Source organism: Nyctereutes procyonoides, unplaced genomic scaffold (assembly GCF_905146905.1).
Source record: "Nyctereutes procyonoides isolate TBG_1078 unplaced genomic scaffold, NYPRO_anot_genome, whole genome shotgun sequence".
Taxonomy (NCBI): domain Eukaryota; kingdom Metazoa; phylum Chordata; class Mammalia; order Carnivora; family Canidae; genus Nyctereutes; species Nyctereutes procyonoides.
In genome coordinates this window covers 6,434,830-6,454,115 of record NW_026575126.1, presented here as the reverse complement: position 1 = coordinate 6,454,115, position 19,286 = coordinate 6,434,830, and the positions used below count along the sequence as shown (strand labels likewise).

At 40.0% G+C, this 19,286-nt stretch overlaps 1 protein-coding gene across 5 annotated transcripts in view; it reads left to right on the top strand.

Moving 5' to 3' along the window:
• The window catches only part of SLC44A5 (solute carrier family 44 member 5), a 379,443-nt gene that overhangs the window by 320,635 nt on the left and 39,522 nt on the right, over nt 1–19,286 (top strand). For all 5 annotated transcript variants that reach the window (XM_055339206.1, XM_055339207.1, XM_055339208.1 and 2 more), the window contains 5 exons: nt 3,352–3,436; nt 10,086–10,214; nt 11,040–11,100; nt 15,180–15,303; nt 16,722–16,805. In XM_055339206.1, the coding sequence (XP_055195181.1) occupies nt 3,352–3,436; nt 10,086–10,214; nt 11,040–11,100; nt 15,180–15,303; nt 16,722–16,805 (483 nt within the window). The remainder of the gene's footprint in view (nt 1–3,351; nt 3,437–10,085; nt 10,215–11,039; nt 11,101–15,179; nt 15,304–16,721; nt 16,806–19,286) is intronic.

The following is a 19,286-nucleotide window of genomic DNA, read 5'->3' as shown; positions in this document are numbered from 1 at the left end:
TATGTTTGGAAAGTCCACTATGTCTCCTGCTCTTGAAAGCAATGGCCTTATGAAGGAGAGGTCCTGTAGTGCCCTACACTGCAATGTCCCCTGTTCACCAGAATCTGGTGCTTTAGGAATGTCTCTTATATATGTCGTGTGTGCCCTGCTGTTGTGGCTGAGCTGTTTTTACCTTTATTCCAGTCCTCTGCAATGGTTCTTTCCTTCTTGTGGGCAGGATTTATTCTGTCCTGCACTTGAGTTGAGTCCTATCAGATGTTTGCTGGAGATGCAGTAGCGCTGAACTTCAGGGTTCTTTCTCTCTGTTGTCCCTTGAGAAGCTTTCATTGGTGGGGAGGGCCTGTTGTTAGACCAGATGTCTGCCCCCAACCCACCAAATTCAATGTGAGCCAAATTCAATCTGGTGTGTATGGTTCTCAGTCCCTTTCTGTTGGGTAGGAGTGACTTTGGAGTTGTTCTGGCCTCTCTCAGGTTTTCTTGCACCCTGCCAGGCTTGTAGTAGCACTTTGGATGGTCTCTCCAAGGTTGTATTGAGGGAGCAGGTCCACAGGAGAACACGGGGGTGAGGTGCACAGTGTCAGGAAGCTTTGATCAAGTCTGCTTGGGAGTAAACCTAGAGTGGAAGCTTGACTGTGCAAAGGCATGTCTGCTGGAGAATGAGGGGGCAGGGTACAGTGTTGGCAAGTGAGATACCAAATGTTGGCACCGTGCTGGCTCCCCCAAGTGTCCCTCTGTCTAAGTTTGGGGGTGGGGTGGGGCAGAGAAGGGAAATGACACCTATAAGCTCTTTTGTTCTTGGAGAAATCCCCCCAAAATCTCTGCCCCTCCAGCCTTTGTTCCAAGTTTAATAAGCAAATCTCCATCCTGTATTCCCCAGATATTTCAAACTGTTGCTTCTATGCTGTATCTTAGTGGGGCTGTTTGTTGTGCTTTTTAAGGGTGGGGACTCTTTCCTTCTGCCCTCCAGGCTTTCCCAGCTTTTCCAGGGTCCAGCCTGCTGACCTTTAAAGTACCTTTAAAGTTCCAGGTACTAAGCCCCAATGCCTGTAAAAAGTCACAAAGTTCAGCTCCTTTGGTTTTCAAAGCCAAATGTTTTGGAGATTCATCTTCCCCATGCCTGGGCTGCCTGGTGTGAGGATGTTTCTTTTCCATCTCTGCACTTGCATTGTCCCTCCTGGGGAGAGTCCTATGGGTCTGTTTAACTCCTGTCTTGTCTCTGCCCTTCCTAACCTCTTCAAGTTAGCCTCTTCTCTATGTTTAGCTGTGGAGAATTTGTTCTGATAGTCTTCGGTCATTTTACACTGATATGGGTGTTACCTAGTTGTATCTGTGGATGGGGTAAGCTTAGGGTCTTTATACTCTTCCATCTTCCTCATATTTTTGATCTTTAAAAGTTCTCTTACCCTCTATTTCTTTGTTATTATATACTGCTCTTATTTTATGGATAGTCTGCTTGAGTTACTTTGAAAATACTGGATTTAAAAGTCCATCCTATGCCCTAAATTATTTGATTTCATTCAGCGTCAGTTTTTGTTTACTTTAGTCTTTCTCTTTCATATGCTGATTCCTCCTTACATTCCTGATTCTACTTGATTGCCCATTATTATTAAAGAACTAAGTCACTTCTGTGAATTTGTCCCAAAGCTATGTTAGTAGTTCTGTTTTTCTGTGAGACCTCTTCCCTGTATAGGGTGATAAGGCCATGTTCACTGTCAGATTTCAATACAGCATGAACTGATGGGAAACTGGCTGTCAGGTCTGGGCTTTCAAAGTGACAGGCTTGTAGGCTGGGGCACCAAATTCTGTAAAAGCCTTTGCTAACCCCAGAAGGCTCATTCCACAAAGGAGGCCTCAGGTTTTGCATGTTTTTCCTGGATGCTGGAATTCCAAGTGTAGGGGTATGGGAGAAAAGAGAGGTGCTGGTTTGTACTGTAGTTCTGTATATAAATCTTCAATTAATCTTGTTTTCAGCCACATTTTTCACTTTCAAAACTGAATCCAGCATCTCATGATTTCTAACAGGCAAGTTGTATCGCACTCTTTCCATACTCCTTTGTGGTGCATTCATCACTCAGCATACTCTCATATGCTTTCCATCTTCCAGAAATTGCTGAACTCTCATTCAGTTGTGAACAGATCTTGTCTTTCCCCACCCTCAGCTGGTTTACTTTTTGTACTTCCATTCTTTTATTTCCATGAGTTTCAGGAAAGAGGAGAGAAAGGCTTAAGTGCATGGTACAGCATTTTGAACTACTAGTTTGCAACTGATTTTACTTTGTTGTTTCTTGATGGAAATACAGTGTAAATTAAATAGTTACTCCTTCAGTCATTCCCATGGAATTGCTCAGTTGCAACCATCACCACCTACTCTGTACCTGAGGAATCTGAGGTTCACTGAAGTTTTATTTTTGTTTTTTAAGATTATTAGAGAAAGCGAATGAGTGTGAGTAGGGGGGAAGGTTGGAGGGAGAGCAAAGGCCAACACAGGGCTCCATCCACAGACCCTGAGATCATGACCTCATGATCATGACTGACCTGAGCCAAAATCAAGCATCAGATGCTTAACCGACTGAGCCACCCAGGTGCCCCATGAGGTTCACTGAAGTTTAAGGATATCAAACAGACTGTGATTGAATGACTATGGCTTTGTACTGGAAAGCTAAGTTGGATTCTAAGATTAAACAACAACAACTTATTCTGGAATTATTCTCATTCATTCTGCAACATTTGATAAATATCTAGAAAGGGCCAAGTACTAGGTTGTGTTGGCAAAGTAGGGATATTAAAGTGAATAAGGTATGAGCCTTACCCTTGACAATAGCATAATTTGGTGAATAACTTCAGTTTATGTAGCATTTTGCAGTTTCTAAATCAGTTTTACCTATGAGGGACTCTTGACACCTAGAGATTTACCATTCAGTTTTAAATAATCCCAAGGAACTCCAGTGATCCATGACATGCAATAATTTATTCATTTGCATGGGTACAAATTCAAATCACATGTACCAGAATACTGCGTAGATGATAAGGCTGTTTGGTGTGAAAGAGTGAATCTGGCTCGTACGGAATCATTATTTTTCAATGGCAACACAGTCGTCTTTGTGGATGTGAAATTCTTTAGCCAATCTGCTGTTGATGGACAATTTCATTATTTCAGTTTTTTTTTTACTATTACAAAAAGGAGCTGTGAATGTTAGGCAGCTTAAAGGGGAGTTGGGGACTATACTGTAGCTGTCTAGGGAAAATGAAGGCAATTTTTAAAGGTCATCATATTAAAAGTATACAGGGTCTGAAATGATATGGAATATTTCCACAGTCACTAAAGATTACTTTATGTTGTTTTCTTAACAGGAACAAGACCATTCTGTTTTACTTTAACTTACTCAGCTGTACCAGTCCCTCTGTGGTGGTAAACCTACAGTGCCCTACCACACAGGTAAGGCAAAAAAAAAATGCCTTGCAATTTTGAACATTTTTGGATAAAAGAATTCAATTCCATTTGAATTCTGTGTATGCATAGTTAACATGGGCTAATGGAAGGTGGGAAGACACAAGCATGAGCTCCTATTTGTTTAGATACAATCAAATTATATCAAAATGAAGCAGGATTAATCATTGTAGTATCACTAAAGAACCTTGGCGATTTGGTCAAACAACCTATTTTTATAAAATAAACTGCAGGTCTGAGAAGTGATATTTTTCTCAAGATCAGTATTAGGAAGAGTAAAGCTAGCTATTATAATAAACTTGAGTTTTTCAGTGACTTAACATAATAGTTTATTCCTGGCCATATAACAGTATCAGGCTGGTGTTTATGGTCAGTGGGCAACTCTTCTCTAGGCTCCTTTCATCTGGCAGCTCTGCCTCCATCCTTCTCATCATCTGCATCCACCTGTCAGGGAAATAGAAGATGAATAAAGCGTCTCTGCTCTTAAAAGCCTTGGATTAAAAATGTTCACACATCACACTTCTACTCATACAATTATTTTTATGTGTTCACACGAGATGTAAGAAGGAAGGATGAAAGCAATGTACTTGTGGGATGAGGCATAGACTTCAATGGGCAATTAGTTAGGTCTTCCCTAGTCTATCCCTCTGTCCTCCAGAATCCCCTTCTTCTTCCCAAGGGAGACAGCCCAGCATTCCATGTAGTACTATCTTTAACCCAAAGTCCAAGGATTTATGGGTGATACATCCTCTGTCAGATCTTCCCATTGAAAACGCAATGAGGGCCAAGGCTAGGACTATTAGGATACAAACTCCAATTCAGAAAGGAGTGATAAATGCACAGTGGTCTCTGGTGCATGGAAACAGTTTTATTAGACCTGGATTGTTATTCCCCATTTCACCCTATGGTCCTTTACTCAACCACCCGGGAGGATATTTCCTCTCTGCTGGCCTCAGACCACATCATTGCTGAGCACTGGAGACATAAGCTCTTTTGATGGCAACAGAGCTTTGAAGCTCCCTTGCTATTGTGCAAATTTAGCACCTCAAAGACTGTTTTAGCAGTCAAAGGCCTTTTCAGGTTAGCTCATGAATTCTGCGCAGCACAACTACCCCCAAAATGTAGTAGGCTTCTAACTTCTATTTCCTTTTTGTTCCGTGTGCCAGTAAACCACACCCAAGATCTTCCCTGATCTAGTTGGTAATTCTGCTTTCTTCCTCTCTTCCTCATCTCTCTCTCATAGACTTTTGATATTTCCTGCTGAGACTGAAGCCAACCTCAGACCCTGGCATCTTCGTTCTGTGACTACCTCTACCACAAGACTTTGTTTTCTACCACAGCCACCCCCTCCCAAGATCAAATTCTTGACCTTGTCAGTACTAGTAATTACCACCCTTCGTAAATCTGTTTCAAACATCCCAGTGTCTGACCACTGCAATGCCTCTAACATTCCAACTCCAATCATTGTACCTCATTGGCACCTACAAACCCTTAATGCTAACCATCCCCCCACCCCCACCCCCGCAGTGTCCCTCAGTTCCTTCATGTTTTCATTTCCCTCTGTGTCTGACTTAGATTTCATGGTCCTTCTTAAAATCCACTCCCTTATATAAACTCAATTTCTTTGTCCCCTCCCACGTAGTTGTTGTTCCCTGGCAAAACCTCATCCCTAGCTAAGTGCAGCTCTCTGCCTATTCCACGCCTGGACTCAGGCAGCCATGAGTTGTAGGAGAAAATATATAGAACAGTCCTTTCAATTCAGAGCGACTAACCTCGTGGGCCCTTAGTGCTGTCCCACAACCATGCTACAGACTCTTTGTTCACTAGCTTAGCCTTCTAGTAAACAATTTCATATATTTTCCCCTTACCTTAAACTTCCCAATCTTCTTGTCAGTCTCTGACTTTGCTTCCTATTTTACTGAGAAAGTGTAAGCGTTCAAAGACAAATTTTGAAAGATCCTACAGTGACCTCCTCTTGCCTACCTGTTGTCATTTATGTTCATGTATTTGTTCAACCTTTCCTTGTTATACTGTGGTTGAACTGCCCTTGCTCCTCAGGTCATCCTATTTTTTTTTTTTTGTAGTTAACTTTTTTTTAAAGATTTTATTTATTCATGAGAGAGATAGAAAGAGGCAGAGACATAGGCAGAGGGAGAAGCAGACTCCCTGTGGGAAACCTGATGCAGGACTCCATCCTAGGACCCTGGGATCACATCCTGAGCCGAAGGCAGACGTTCAGCCACTGAGCCACCCAGGTGCCCCGTCTATCTATTTGTGCATTATCGCTCTCACACACACTCAAGCACATCATTCCGGAAATTTTTTTCTTATTACCATTTTTATTTCACTAGTAAATCATCCCCATCAATATACAAACATGCTGTTATTTCTTCTATCTCAAAAAAATTCTCTCCTTGACCCCACAACCCTTCCCACCCACACACAACCTCCAGGTACTGCTCCATATCTCTGTACCTCTGTTTCGCAAAAGTCCTCAAACAAATAGTCTATGTTCAGTGTGTCTAAATCCTCTCTTCTCATTCAGGCTTTGACTCCTACTCCAATTGCCCCCAAATGATACCATCGACCTCCATATTATTAAACCAGTGGCCAATTCTCATTCCACATTTATATGATCTAACAACATTGTTTATTCAAGCCTCCTCCTCAAAACACTTTCTTGATGTGGCTTCCATGGCACAACATTCTTCTAGGTTTCCTCCCAAATCTCTTGCTACTCCTTGTTAGTCTCCTTTGCTGATTTTTCTTCATCTTTCCAACATCTTGTAAATGTTGGAATTCCCTCCCATCACCAAGCTTAGTCCTTTTCAAAATCTACGTTTACTCTCTTGGTAATCTCGCCTAGTCTTATGGTTTCATCATCTACATGCTTCCCTCCCTAATTTATATCTCCAGATAAGTCTACTCCCTAAACCCCTGATCTTTATATCCAACTTCTATGCCTCCACATGGATATTTAGTTGATATCTCAAATGTAACATGTCCAAAACTCAATTCCTAATGTCTGACTTCTTCCTTAATATTATTCTCCAATCCCATCGGTCTTCCCTCTTTTGGTTAAGGCCAGCTCCAAATATCAATGAATCATCCTTGGTTCCTTTTTTTTTTTTTTTTTTTGGTACTCCTGTATGAACTGCCAGCTAATTCCTCTGGTCTCCATTCAAAATATACCTGGACCAAACTACTTTTCACCATCTCTTCCTTTTTTTAAAGAATCATCGTCTTTTTTTCTAGATCAATTCAGTGACCTCCTGACTGGTCTCTCTGACTCTATCCTTGCCCTGCTTTCTACTCCTTTCAGTCTCTTTTCTACCCAACAGCCAGTGTGATCCTATTAAATATGTCACATTTATGTCTCTCCTTTGTTCAGCCCATGCCCCCATAGGTTCCCAAGTTACTGAGATTAAAAGCAAAGTCTTAACAATGTCCTAACTGGATCTTTCACTGTCCAACTCTCTGACTACATATGCTGCTACTCTCTCTCTGCTCACTGTACCCAGGTTATATTACCCATCTATTTGTGAAGGATCCAGGAATGCTCCTGTCTCAGAGCCTTAGATGGTGTTCTCCCTGCCTACAGTACTCTTTCTCCAAGTCACTGTGGCTTGATCACTAGTCTTCACATCTTTCCTCAAAGGTTGCCTTTTTAGGGAGGCCTTCCTTGACCACCCATTTAAAATTGGAATCCCACTCAGCAGCCTTTTATTCTCTAACCTCCTTTCTAGCCTTATTTTTCCCCATAGCATTTATGACCATCTCGTAACAAATAGTTTTGTTGTTATCCATCTCTCCCCTGCTAGAAGGCAAACAGTTTAAGGGGAAGGGTTTTATCTGTTTTATTGTGTTTCCAGTACCTAGAACAGGCTCAGAGTAGGTGATCACTAAGTATTTGTTGAAAGAATAAGTGAATGAGTAAATTAATATCTTCCTACACCCAGTCTTGGAAGTTTTCCACTATACAAATCCATCATTCTCCTGATGAAACAAAAATATCCTTGTACATTATGCTTTTTTACCCACATACATGTTATTTACAGTTATGTTAAACACACCATAAATTATTTACTAGGTCATGGTTTTTTTTCATAATAAATGTAGTATTGTAACCTATAGTATAACTTTCCTACTCCCCAAATTCTGACTTGTATTAGATCATTAAACCTATATGAATTGAAGATATAAAAATAATGATGAATTACATTTAAAGCATTTTGTGGTTACACAAAAAATCAGGATTGAGTCAGAATATATTTTAGCTGCCAGTAATGGAGACTTGCTTTTAGTCTGCCAGACATTAGTGTATCTACTGATTCAAGCCATATTTTTATGCATTGTGGTGGTTTTTTTGGTTTGTTTTGTTAACTGCCAGCATGGTCCAGACATGTGTCACAAGCATTTAAAGGACAGACTGTGATCAATTAGGATACCCTACCTCAATGTGACCTTCATTTTTGTCCAATTATATGTTGATTGCTACTAATCAGCACTGTATTTAAAATGAACAAATTGGTCTGATAGAGGGAGAGAGTAAAAAGCAGTTGCTATATTGTTTTTTAACAGCTCATTTGTGTCTGGAAGGAAATTTGATGTGCTTCTCTTTAACAAACCACTTTTTGCTATTTTAATTACTTTCTTGTATATATTGTTACTGTCAGTTAAGGCCTAAAGCATTAGCACTTTCAGTATTCATTTTATAAATCCATGTAAATGTACTCAATAGGGGAACTAGTGAGGTTACCTTTCAAAGTCCTATAATTGTCAAAGTCTAAATGTAAAATATCTCCCAGTGTTAAAGGTTTATTCAGCTTAGCTCCAGAGTGAAATTTTGACATTTGTGTTAATGATAACCTTGGCCTTCTTTCAAAAAATGCGCATGTTGGAGGCTTTCAGTGTCTCTAAACAGTTCTTCAGCTTTAATAAAAAGATACCTATGAAACCTCAATATTTCCTCTAGAGGGGTGTGTGTGTGTGTGTGTGTGTGTGTGCGTGCGCGCGCGCATGCATGCATGCCTATGTACATATGAGAAACTAACAGAAAATGCATATGGAGGCGTGGATGTGGAGACAATTTGTTTGCCTTGTCAGAACTTCTAAAAGAAATTAGACTGCTGCTGTCACCTCCAATCTCAGTTAATATCATCTTACAGTATCCAGTTAGTCATCCACCTGCTACCTTAGCTGTGGGGTCAACACCAAATATTTTTGTGTACAGTAGAAACATGACCCAAAGGATGGGAAAGAGATCAGCTCAGCAGCAGTGTCTTACCTAGCTGTCAATGGATTGAACTAGAATCTGGCCAGTGAGAAGTTACCAAAGAACAGCAGGGAGATGGAGGAAGTCTGAGATGCAGTCTTTCATAAGGAGTAACTGAAGGTGGAGGAGAGAATGTGTCAGGACTGCAACTATCATGGCTTAATAGGATCTTTGTTTTTGTTTTTTAATTATAAACAAATCAAGTGCATCTTCTCAGATTCAGCTTTCTCTCTGTGGAGTTCCTAATTGGGTTTCAGTCACTCCACAGTGGCTCTGTGGACTACTAGCACAGTGTTCTAGTTTGGCATTAATAGGCTCTCTAAGTTCATTAACGTAAAATAATTGCATTGGTGACCTCTCTGTCCACATTTGACTGGTGTTAGTAAAAGACTATAATAATGATTGAGTGCCACAAATAGTCCTAATTTTGTTCGTTTCTTATTGTAATACACCCCCAATTATATTTTGACAATTGTCGAAAATTCACTGGCACTGATAGTTATTAGTGACATAAGTTATCAATATTCGGAGCATTTCACCATTTAATTCATATGTAGGAAAGGAGGCAAGATTTTAACCCTGAAAATGTATAAACTATACAAGCAAGATTAATCTTGCACTATACCCTTATCTACTAACTCAGAAACTAATAAGGAAATATTTTATTAAAAGTCCATCGCTGTTTTGTGGTAGTGGTCGCATGAATCTACACATGATAAAAATGCAGAGAACTGTATGCATGTGCATGCACACAAATGAGTGCATGTAAAACTGATGAAATCTAAATAAGGTTAGTGGATGGTGGCAACATCAATTTTTTGGTTGTGATATTGTTCTGTAATTGTGCAAGTTATTACCATTGGATAAAATTGGGCAGAATGAATTATTTCTCATAGCTGCAAGTAGATCTACAGTTATCTCAAAACCAGAAGTTAAGAACAAGTCTGCTACAATATCTTATTGTCTTAACCAAATCATGATCAAAGACAAGGAGTTGACAAGGATTGATAACTAGTACATAAAAGATTATTTTTTCTTTTGAAGGTTTTATTTATTTAGTAATGAGAGACACAGAGAGAGCCAGAGACACAGGCAGAGGGAGAAGCAGGCTCCCTGCAGGGAGCCCGATGTGGGACCTGATCCCAGGACCCTGGGACCAAACCCAAACCAAAGGCAGATGCTCAACCACTGAGCCACTCAGATGTTTATTTTTTACATAAATTAGAAAATTGATGTAAGTTTCTTAGATGGAAAATGGTGCTTTGCTCTTTATAGTGGTTGCATAACCTAGAAATCTAATTTTACGTCCTTGGTTTGTTCAACTTAATTGAATCCCCACCACTGTGTTCCTTTTCTTTACAGATCTGCGTCTCCAAGTGCCCAGAAAAATTTTTAACCTACATGGAAATAGAATTTGCACACAAAACAAGCCAAAATCATTGGACATACTACAGCCAGTTCTGCAAGACCCCTTTTGGAAAGCCTGCAAAGGTATGTGTGTTTAAGCTTAAAACTAAAGAATTTAACTTTTGTTTCGATTTCAAGTGTAACATGAGCATTTGTAATGGACAGGCTTCTAAATCATCCAGGAGATGATTATTATTCCATTAAAACACAAATGCACACGTACATACTAACATATATGCGCCATTTATAGCATATCATTGTGTAGACTTCGGGTGTTATGCAAGACTCTTATGTCTGGTAAGTTAGCTTTAACTCGTCCCTGAAACCAACAAATTCTCTATGTGGATGGATTTTTTTGCCATCAAGATCTAGGAGCTAATGTCATTTCATTTTATTAATGTCACCATTTCATTACTGTAATGATGAAGATCCATGGCTACTTGTTAACAAGTAGAATTTTACTTCCAAACCCAACTTGATAATTATTCATTAAAAAAAAAAATCCTCAAACCCTATCTAGGTTTGAGACTTATTAAGGAATTCTAAAGCTCCATTGCATTAAATGGTAATAATGGCTTCTAACTTAAAGAAGATACTCTTTTTCCAGAAAAAAAAGTTTGAAGAATTAGAGACTCAGAATATGATTAAGTCATAGATATTCACATCCAAAGGTGTGTTGTGGCTTCAGTGGGTCTGGTTTTATTATAGTTGATTTGATTGAATTACAATTAGGACATTTAAGAGCATTTGTCAAATAAGCATGTGTATGTGATATTAAAATCACTCTTATTAGAGTAATATGAAATAATGAGATAATAATGGAGTTAAATTTTTAAGGGACACAATTTTTATACTGAGAGTAAACGTTGTCATTGTGTAGTCTTTTAAATGTTATACTCTTCATTTTAGGCTCTTGCACAACTTTTACTGGATGATGATTGTCCAACAGCGATTTTTCCAAGCAAACCATGTAAGTGGTTATTACTTATCTTAGAATATGTAATTATAAGAAGTTATTTAATTCAGTCCCCTTATTTCACTATTGACAAATACTGAAGCCTAGAATAGTGTGACTGGCCCAATGTCCCAGAGTTAATTAAGAAGAAGCCAAAGCTAAAGCTCAGCTCCAGCCAGAGATATTTCCACTGGAGCTCTGTTAGTTTTGGGGTTTTGCTCCATCAACATACACAGAAAAGATCAAAATCTGATTTTAAGGCTGCCTGGGTGACTCAGTAGTTGAGCATCTGCTTTCTGCTCAGGGAGTGATACCTGTCTCGGGATCAAATCCTGCATCAGGTTCCCTGTGAGGAGCCTGCTTCTTCCTCTGCCTGTGTCTCTGCCTCTCTGTGTGTCTCATGAATAAATAAATAAATAAATAAAATATTTAAAAATAAAAATAAATTTAAAAAGGATTTTTAAAGCCCAAATAGATTATCTAGTGCTCTATGAGCACATGTAAACACACACAGACATAATCTTATAATCTTGCACACTCACCCCTGAACTGAGTCAAAGAGTTTGTTCAGAAGCTGCTTGGGGAGTGAAGTGAGACATAGACTTGTCCTAGAATTTGAAATTTGAAATATTTATGTGTCTCCTAAATGAATCAGTATTTTATATTTTTAAGATTTATAAATTTTAAAGTTTATATGAACTTTGTCTAACTTTTTAAAAAAGAAAATTTCCATTCTTACGAATTTTCCACTTGTGCAAATTTTCCATTTGTACCACCACCAAATACAACATCTTATGCGCCCCTATCACTTTTCTTTGGGTCATTGAGGACCCTGAGTAAAGATGTAGGTCTTGTAAGCAACTATGATTTGCTGGGAAGCCCTGGGCAACAAGGGTCAGTAGTCAAGAAGCAATGTTACAAAATGATAGAAATTAATCTTTAATCACTGAAGGTATAATAGGTGGAAGAGTATAAGACATTCCTGCCCTTACAAGTACAGTTTGGTTAAATTACACAATATAAAATGTACACTGGAGATACAAGACTGAATAAGGCATTGTCCCTCACAGACATTGAGGTAAACATCACGGTCAATTTGTGTTCATTCCCCCAATAGGTGATTGAGTATACTACTTAACGGAATAGTATGCAGCTAATAAAATTCACTTATTCAGGAGTTTATGAAAGGAAAAATAAGCAACATTAAAAGAAACAAGGGAAAACTGTGCATTTATTTTATGGTTATGAGTCTCAAAAAACTTCTTTTAGAAGAAAGACTAGGGATCCCTGGGTGGCGCAGCGGTTTGGCGCCTGCCTTTGGCCCAGGGCGCGATCCTGGAGACCCGGGATCGAATCCCACGTCGGGCTCCCGGTGCATGGAGCCTGCTTCTCCCTCTGCCTGTGTCTCTGCCTCTCTCTCTCTCTGTGACTATCATAAATAAATTAAAAAAAAAATTAAAAAAAAAAAAAGAAGAAAGACTAGAAGAGAATTGATCCAAAATGCTAATAGAGTTCATTGTAGATGGTAGAACTATGTATTATTTCGTATCTTCCTTCTTATTTTCTCTACTTTCCAAATATATAATGAGCATATTTAGCAATTGAAACTAACTGATTGGATGGAATTGCCCATTACAAGGTCCCTGGAGGACTCTGTAGGCGGAAACAGTCCTATTTAAGGAGTGGCAAGGGGCAGGAATGCACAGAAAAGCTGAAGGGGAGGGCAGGAATCTGGGCATGTAAGCCAAAGGAAGGGAGTTTCAAAAGGCAGGGGTTGACTAACATGTCAAAGACTCAGAATGGTTAACGCAACAGCAAATATTTACTGAGTTCTACTACGCACCAAGCCCTGTTCTAGGAAATGGGTTCAAGCAGGATGACGACTGAAAGAACTTTGGAGGTTTTGGCCATTTGGAAATCATTGGGATCACTGGGAGGACAAATTTTTTGGAGTGGTGGGGGCAGAATGTGATTGGATTGAGAGGGAATAGAAGCAGCTGGTAGAGACGACTATGTCGAATTTGCCAGGAAAGAACCAGAGAAAGATGAGGAAGCTACTGAAGGAATCAGCCATATATTTTAAGTGCTACAGAAGATGGAGGTAGATAGACTAGAGGTCATTTTAAGCCCGAAAAGTCAGGAAAGGCTTAGTAAAGATGTATTCCTTCTTTCCCTATATCAACTGCTTTAATATTTTTAGGTTCAAACTCTTCAAAACCCCATGCAAATCTGTTAAAAAAAATATAAAAATGATCCACTTCTGATTTCTGGTCTCTCTTCATTTAAAATTGGGGCTTTAAAATACTTTAAGTAATACAGATTTGTAAAGAGGGAAGGATTCTATGTAATCAAAATAAGTGCGTAGAAGATTGAACAGGTGAGGTAACTCTACAGAGAAATGCTAGTCTGCAAGGTTCTGGGCCATTTTGATAGCCTTAGAATTTCTATTTCTAGCCCCTCCAAAAAAACCATGTAAATGAGAAAGCTGGATGGGAGGCAAATTACTAAGACTTCACAAATAAAAATTCAGTTGTCTTAGTAGCCTGAAGTCTGAGCTAGTTCTTCTTTCTCAAGGAATTATTCACTAATCTTCAGTTTTCAATGTTTAACTCGAGGAGTATCTAAGATATAGATTTTTAATAAGAAAAAGTAAACTTGGGGTACCTGGGAGGCTCAGTGGGATCCAGCCTCACATCCGGTTCCCTGCTCAGTGGGGAGCCTGTTTCTCCCTATCCCTTTGTCCCTCCCCACTGCTCCTATGCTCTCTCTCCTCCCTCCCTCCCTCCCTCTCTCTCCTCCCTCCCTCCCTCCCTCCCTCCCTCTCTCTCCTCCCTCCCTCCCTCCCTCTCTCTCCTCCCTCCCTCCCTCTCCTCCCTCCCTCCCTCCCTCCCTCTCCTCCCCCTCTCCTCCCCCTCTCTCTCTCCTCCCCCCTCTCTCTCTCTCCTCCCCCCTCTCTCTCCTCCCCCCTCTCTCTCTCTCCTCCCCCCCTCTCTCTCCTCCCCCCTCTCTCTCTCCTCCCCCCCTCTCTCTCTCCTCCCCCCTCTCTCTCCTCCCCCCTCTCTCTCCTCCCCCTCTCTCTCCTCCCCCTCTCTCTCCTCCCTCCCTCCCTCCCTCCCTCCCTCTCTCTCCTCCCTCCCTCCCTCCCTCCTCCTCTCCTCCCTCCCTCCCTCTCCTCCCTCCCTCCCTCTCCTCCCTCCCTCCCTCTCCTCCCTCCCTCTCTCTCCTCCCTCCCTCTCTCTCCTCCCTCCCTCTCTCTCTCCTCCCTCCCTCTCTCTCCTCCCTCCCTCTCTCTCCTCCCTCCCTCTCTCTCCTCCCTCCTCTCTCTCCTCCCTCTCTCTCTCTCTCCCCTCCCTCTCTCTCTCCCCTCCCTCTCTCTCTCTTCCCTCTCTCTCCTCCCTCTCTCTCTCTGCTCCCCCTCTCTCTCCTCCCCCTCTCCTCCCCCTCTCTCTCTCTCCTCCCTCTCTCTCTCTCTCCTCCCTCTCTCTCTCTCTCCTCCCTCTCTCTCTCTCTCCTCCCTCTCTCTCTCTCTCCTCCCCCCTCTCTCTTCCTCTCTCTCTCTCTTCCCTCTCTCTCTCTCTTCCCTCTCTCTCTCTTCCCTCTCTCTCTCCTCCCTCTCTCTCTCCTCCCTCTCTCTCTCTCCTCCCTCTCTCTCTCTCCTCCCCCCTCTCTCTCTCCTCCCCTCTCTCTCCCTCAAATAAATCTTTAAAAAAGAAAAAAAGTAAGCTCAGTCATACATGCAAAAATAGCCTTTTTATTAAAATGTTTTTACCATGTGAGACATGTTCTCAGTATTCCTCTTTTAAGACCTGTGCTGCGCATCTTACTTATGGGCCACTTGTTGAGTAACCATGTGTAAATAATCAAGTTTGGAGTATAGTTTCAGATTATGATCATATTTGCTTCCTACATCTGTCTTAGGACCATCAGAATACCTTCTGACCATCAAGTAATGGGCGATTATCTGTGTTGAGCAATATGTTTAAACATTGTCTAACAAGAATTTGGTTATAAATAACAGAGAGCTTAAGAAAGGGAGACCATCCCATAGGAAGAAATAGGAAAAAAATGATTACTGTGATTTTATTTGTTTACAGTTCTCCAGAGATGTTTCCCTGACTTTGCTACTAACAATGGCACATTGACAGTAGGAAATAAGACAACATTTGAAGATGGAAGTGGAAGAACAAGAAATGCTATAGAACTCAGGACAGCTGCCAAGTATGTTTGTTTACATTTTTATTTTGAGTTTGTAGGCGTCCTGTTATTATACACAAGGCTAAAGCTGCCATTAGGTTAAGGGTTATAGGGAAAGAATTATGTAGAATTATGAAATACACATGTCACTGGGGATTGGAGAGCTTGGTGTGTATTCATTAAGAAAAGCAAGTAAAGGAGAAATCAAAGTGAATAAGAAAGTGCAATGATGTTTTCTAAAATGGTTATTAAATCTTTCATTATCAACCGGTATAGAAATGAGAGGTCAGTAAGCATATCGAAAGACCTTAATTTACTTGTTGAATGAACGCAATAAAAGAAAAGCTTTTTGAATCACTATTCAAAAAAATTACTAAAATAATAAAACTGCTAAATGTAAAGAGAGGAGAGCCTTGGGAAAGGAGGAACAACCATCGTAATACTGTTTCGGGACCGTATCAATGTCTGTGTACTTACTACAAGGAAGTTAATTTACTGTTCCCCTTGGTGTACACATCATGATGTTTCAGGTTATTAGGAAATATAATTAATTCCCTGGATGCATACACTTAACGTGGGTGCACAAACAAACACGATATCCTTGTATAGCTCAGTTGTTGAATTAAAGGTGAAACATAAAGATATTCTAAAAATATATCTCTCTTCCTTGAAAGAGTTCCGCAGTCCAAAATACTACAGGCCCGGAATATTCAAATGTAATAGCACCATGGGTGGATTTCACAAATATAAAACTAGGTGAAAAAAAATAACAATAATAGTACAAGTCCATTGACAGAAAAGGCCAAAAACAAGCACAACTAAATTATCCTGCGATGCATATGTAAGGAGTAAAACTGGAAAAGAAAACTAGAAAATTATTATCACAAAAGTCAGGATTGTGGTTACCTTGGGGGAAGAGAGGAGGAACTGTAACTGGGGAACATAGGACAAGGGACAACAAGTTTGTTGCTACATAGTGCATTCACTTTGATAATTCATCAAACGGGACGCTAATGATTCGTGCACCCCTCTGTATGTATCCCACGATGCCTTCCTGCTACACGGCGGTCAGAGGATTAAAAAAGGGAATTAAGAATGATGTTCATTCTTGACTCCAGGGATTTTGTAAGCTAAAAACTGATCTTATTTGAATTCATTTCCTACAGTGAGGTTTCCGCAGTATTGAGGACATGTCCCATACGTTGAAAAGGGATCTGTTCACCATTCTTGAAAGCCACGTTCTCTGTGTGTGTAGCTATAGCCACCTTTGTAGTCTATCAAAGTGACCTCTCCATATGGCGGCTGGGGGAAGAGTGCCTCTTGATAAATGGTTCCTGAAAGTAGGTTGTGAACGGCAGCTTGCAAAGCCCCTTTTATCATAACGAGAGCATTTCTGTTTAGTGGTAGTCAAAATAATTGATTTTTTTTTCCTTTGAATTCAGTCGTGTCAATAAAATCCTTGATGCAAGGGCAGTTGGAATGAAAATATTTGAAGATTATGCAACAACTTGGTATTGGATTCTCATGTAAGTGCAAACATTGGTGTTTCTTCTCCAGCCCCATTTAACCCTTGTGGAATGCTTTCTTCAAATTCCCTATTTGTATTTGTGAATAAAAGTTCCTGCCATTTTCTTTTTCAGATAGGATGAAGATGGGGCAAAGATATTTGGAAATAAATCCAGTGTTACAAAAGTCATAATGTAAATTTGAACTTTATTCATTAAATTCCCAGTAAAAGTACTTATATAAATACACTTCGAGTCATGCGGGGACAACATCTATAGTACGTTTGCTTCTTATTATGTTACAGTGGTTGTAGTCTTATTTCTCTGGGTCTGTTTTCTCATTTGTCCTTCCCTCAACCTCCAAGGGATCACTCTTACTTTTTAACACCTTCTTTCCACATAATGTTTGCTGTTATCAAAGGTCACCGTAGTTATGAAGAGTTGGAAAAAATATATGAAGGGAGGAGGAGATTTAAATTTTTTAGATACAGAATTTGCATTCCTGAAAGGTAAGGGGAAAATGCAGCGACTTTGCTGGAGCAGGTACATGTGTTTGATATATTTAAGGCGATTGCTACTATCTGGCTCTTATATCCCCTTCTTATGCCTTAAAAGCATCCATGGTTCCCTAGTGATCAGAGAGCAAAGTGAAAACTTCTTCAGATAGTTACAAGGCCCTTTACAACCCGGTCCAACTAGTTTCCCAGATTCATCTCCATCCATATTATTTGATTAACCCTACATTCTAAACACATCAAATAGCATACCCATCCCTGGTCTGTCAAACCCCTATGTTTTGCACATGCTCTTCTCTTTCCTAGCATGCCTTTCCTATGTCCTGGGCAACTCCGTCTCATTTAAAATCAGCTTTCGGAGTGCCTGGGGGGCTCAGTCAGTTAAGCATCTGCCTTCAGCTCAGGTCATGATCCTGGGAGTCCTGAGATAGAGCCCCACTTCTCCCTTTCCCTCTGCTCCTCAACTCTGCCCCTGCCCCTACTCGTGCCCTCTCTCTTAAATAAATAAAATCTTAAATTACACAAAAGCTGATTTTTTTTATGAAGTCTTTATTGACTTCTCCAGATATAATTGCTTTTCTCTCTGTGTTCCTCCTACACACACACACACCCCTACACACACATATGTACTTATCATTTATATAGCACCTAGAATTTTGTATTTTATTTACCTGGTTCTTTACCGTGGTAACTACGTCTAACTCCTCTCTATTTTTGTAACTTCCAGTGTGGTCCTTGGAACATAGAAGATGCATAGAAAATGTGGATTCAGGAACAGTTATAAAACCACTAGGGGAACAAGATAGATACATGTAACTATGTGGTACTTAATAAGCTCAAAATTGTATATGAAAATTCCAGTGACTAGTTTTTGAGCTGTAGAACTAGATAGGTTTTTTTTTTGAGATTTTATTCATTTCGATGCCTTGTCTTAAACACAATAATTATTTTCAGTGTGCATCAGTATTTCAGGATATCTCTCCATAGCAGAGAGTGTAGTCTATACTTGACAGTAGTTATACTGGTTCCCCTACTGTCGGACTCATAATCATTAGATAATTTCCACATTTCTTCTTTATTTTGTCCTTTTATTTTATTTTTTAAAAGATTTACTTATTTATTTATGATAGAGACACAGAGAGGCAGAGACACAGGTAGAGGGAGAAGCAGGCTCCATGCAGGGAGCCCGACACAGGACTTGATCCTGGGTCTCCAGGATCAGGCCCTGGACTGAAGACAGCACTAAATCGCTGAGCCACCCAGGCTGCCCTATTTTGTCCTTTTAAACTATTATCTAAAAAACTATGCATTAATAGATCTTCCTGTTGACCTCACTCCCAACACACACTGAAACCCTCTCTACCCCAGCACTGCTCACACCACTAGAGCATAAACACTCCCTTTATTTTCAACTCTTCTGCTCTCCATTTATCTCATAAATATAAAGCCAAAGACTAATATGCCCTGACTTAGTTTATTTAGATTTTTATACAAGAATTAAAACACAGAATAAACAGCTTTATTTATTTTCTCCCCCGCCCCCCCCCCGACCTTTTTTTGAATATTCTTCTTGGACCATGCCACAGAATAATCCTTCAACCATATTGAATACTTAAGCATTAAAATATCTGTGATTTTAATAGGGAATGGTTTCCGGAGTTGAGAGCATAGGCTCTGCAAGAATGTGACCCAAGAAGTTACTCTCATACAATGCTGTCATCTATCTAGTGACAGTAATTATTAAGACTTTTTAAAATATATAATACTTGGAAACAACACGCTCAATAAATGTTGCAGTCTATGTTTCTAAGTTTGGAAACTTACAAAGAGCACTGGAGGTATCCGTTCTTAACGGAAGGATCATCCAAATTTCTAATCTTAAGGAGTTCTGTTTAATGAAATTACCTAGTGGAATCCAATATGGATTTAACTTAGATATATTAGTATCTCAGTCAAACTCCAGGAAAACATTAAGACAAAAAAATAG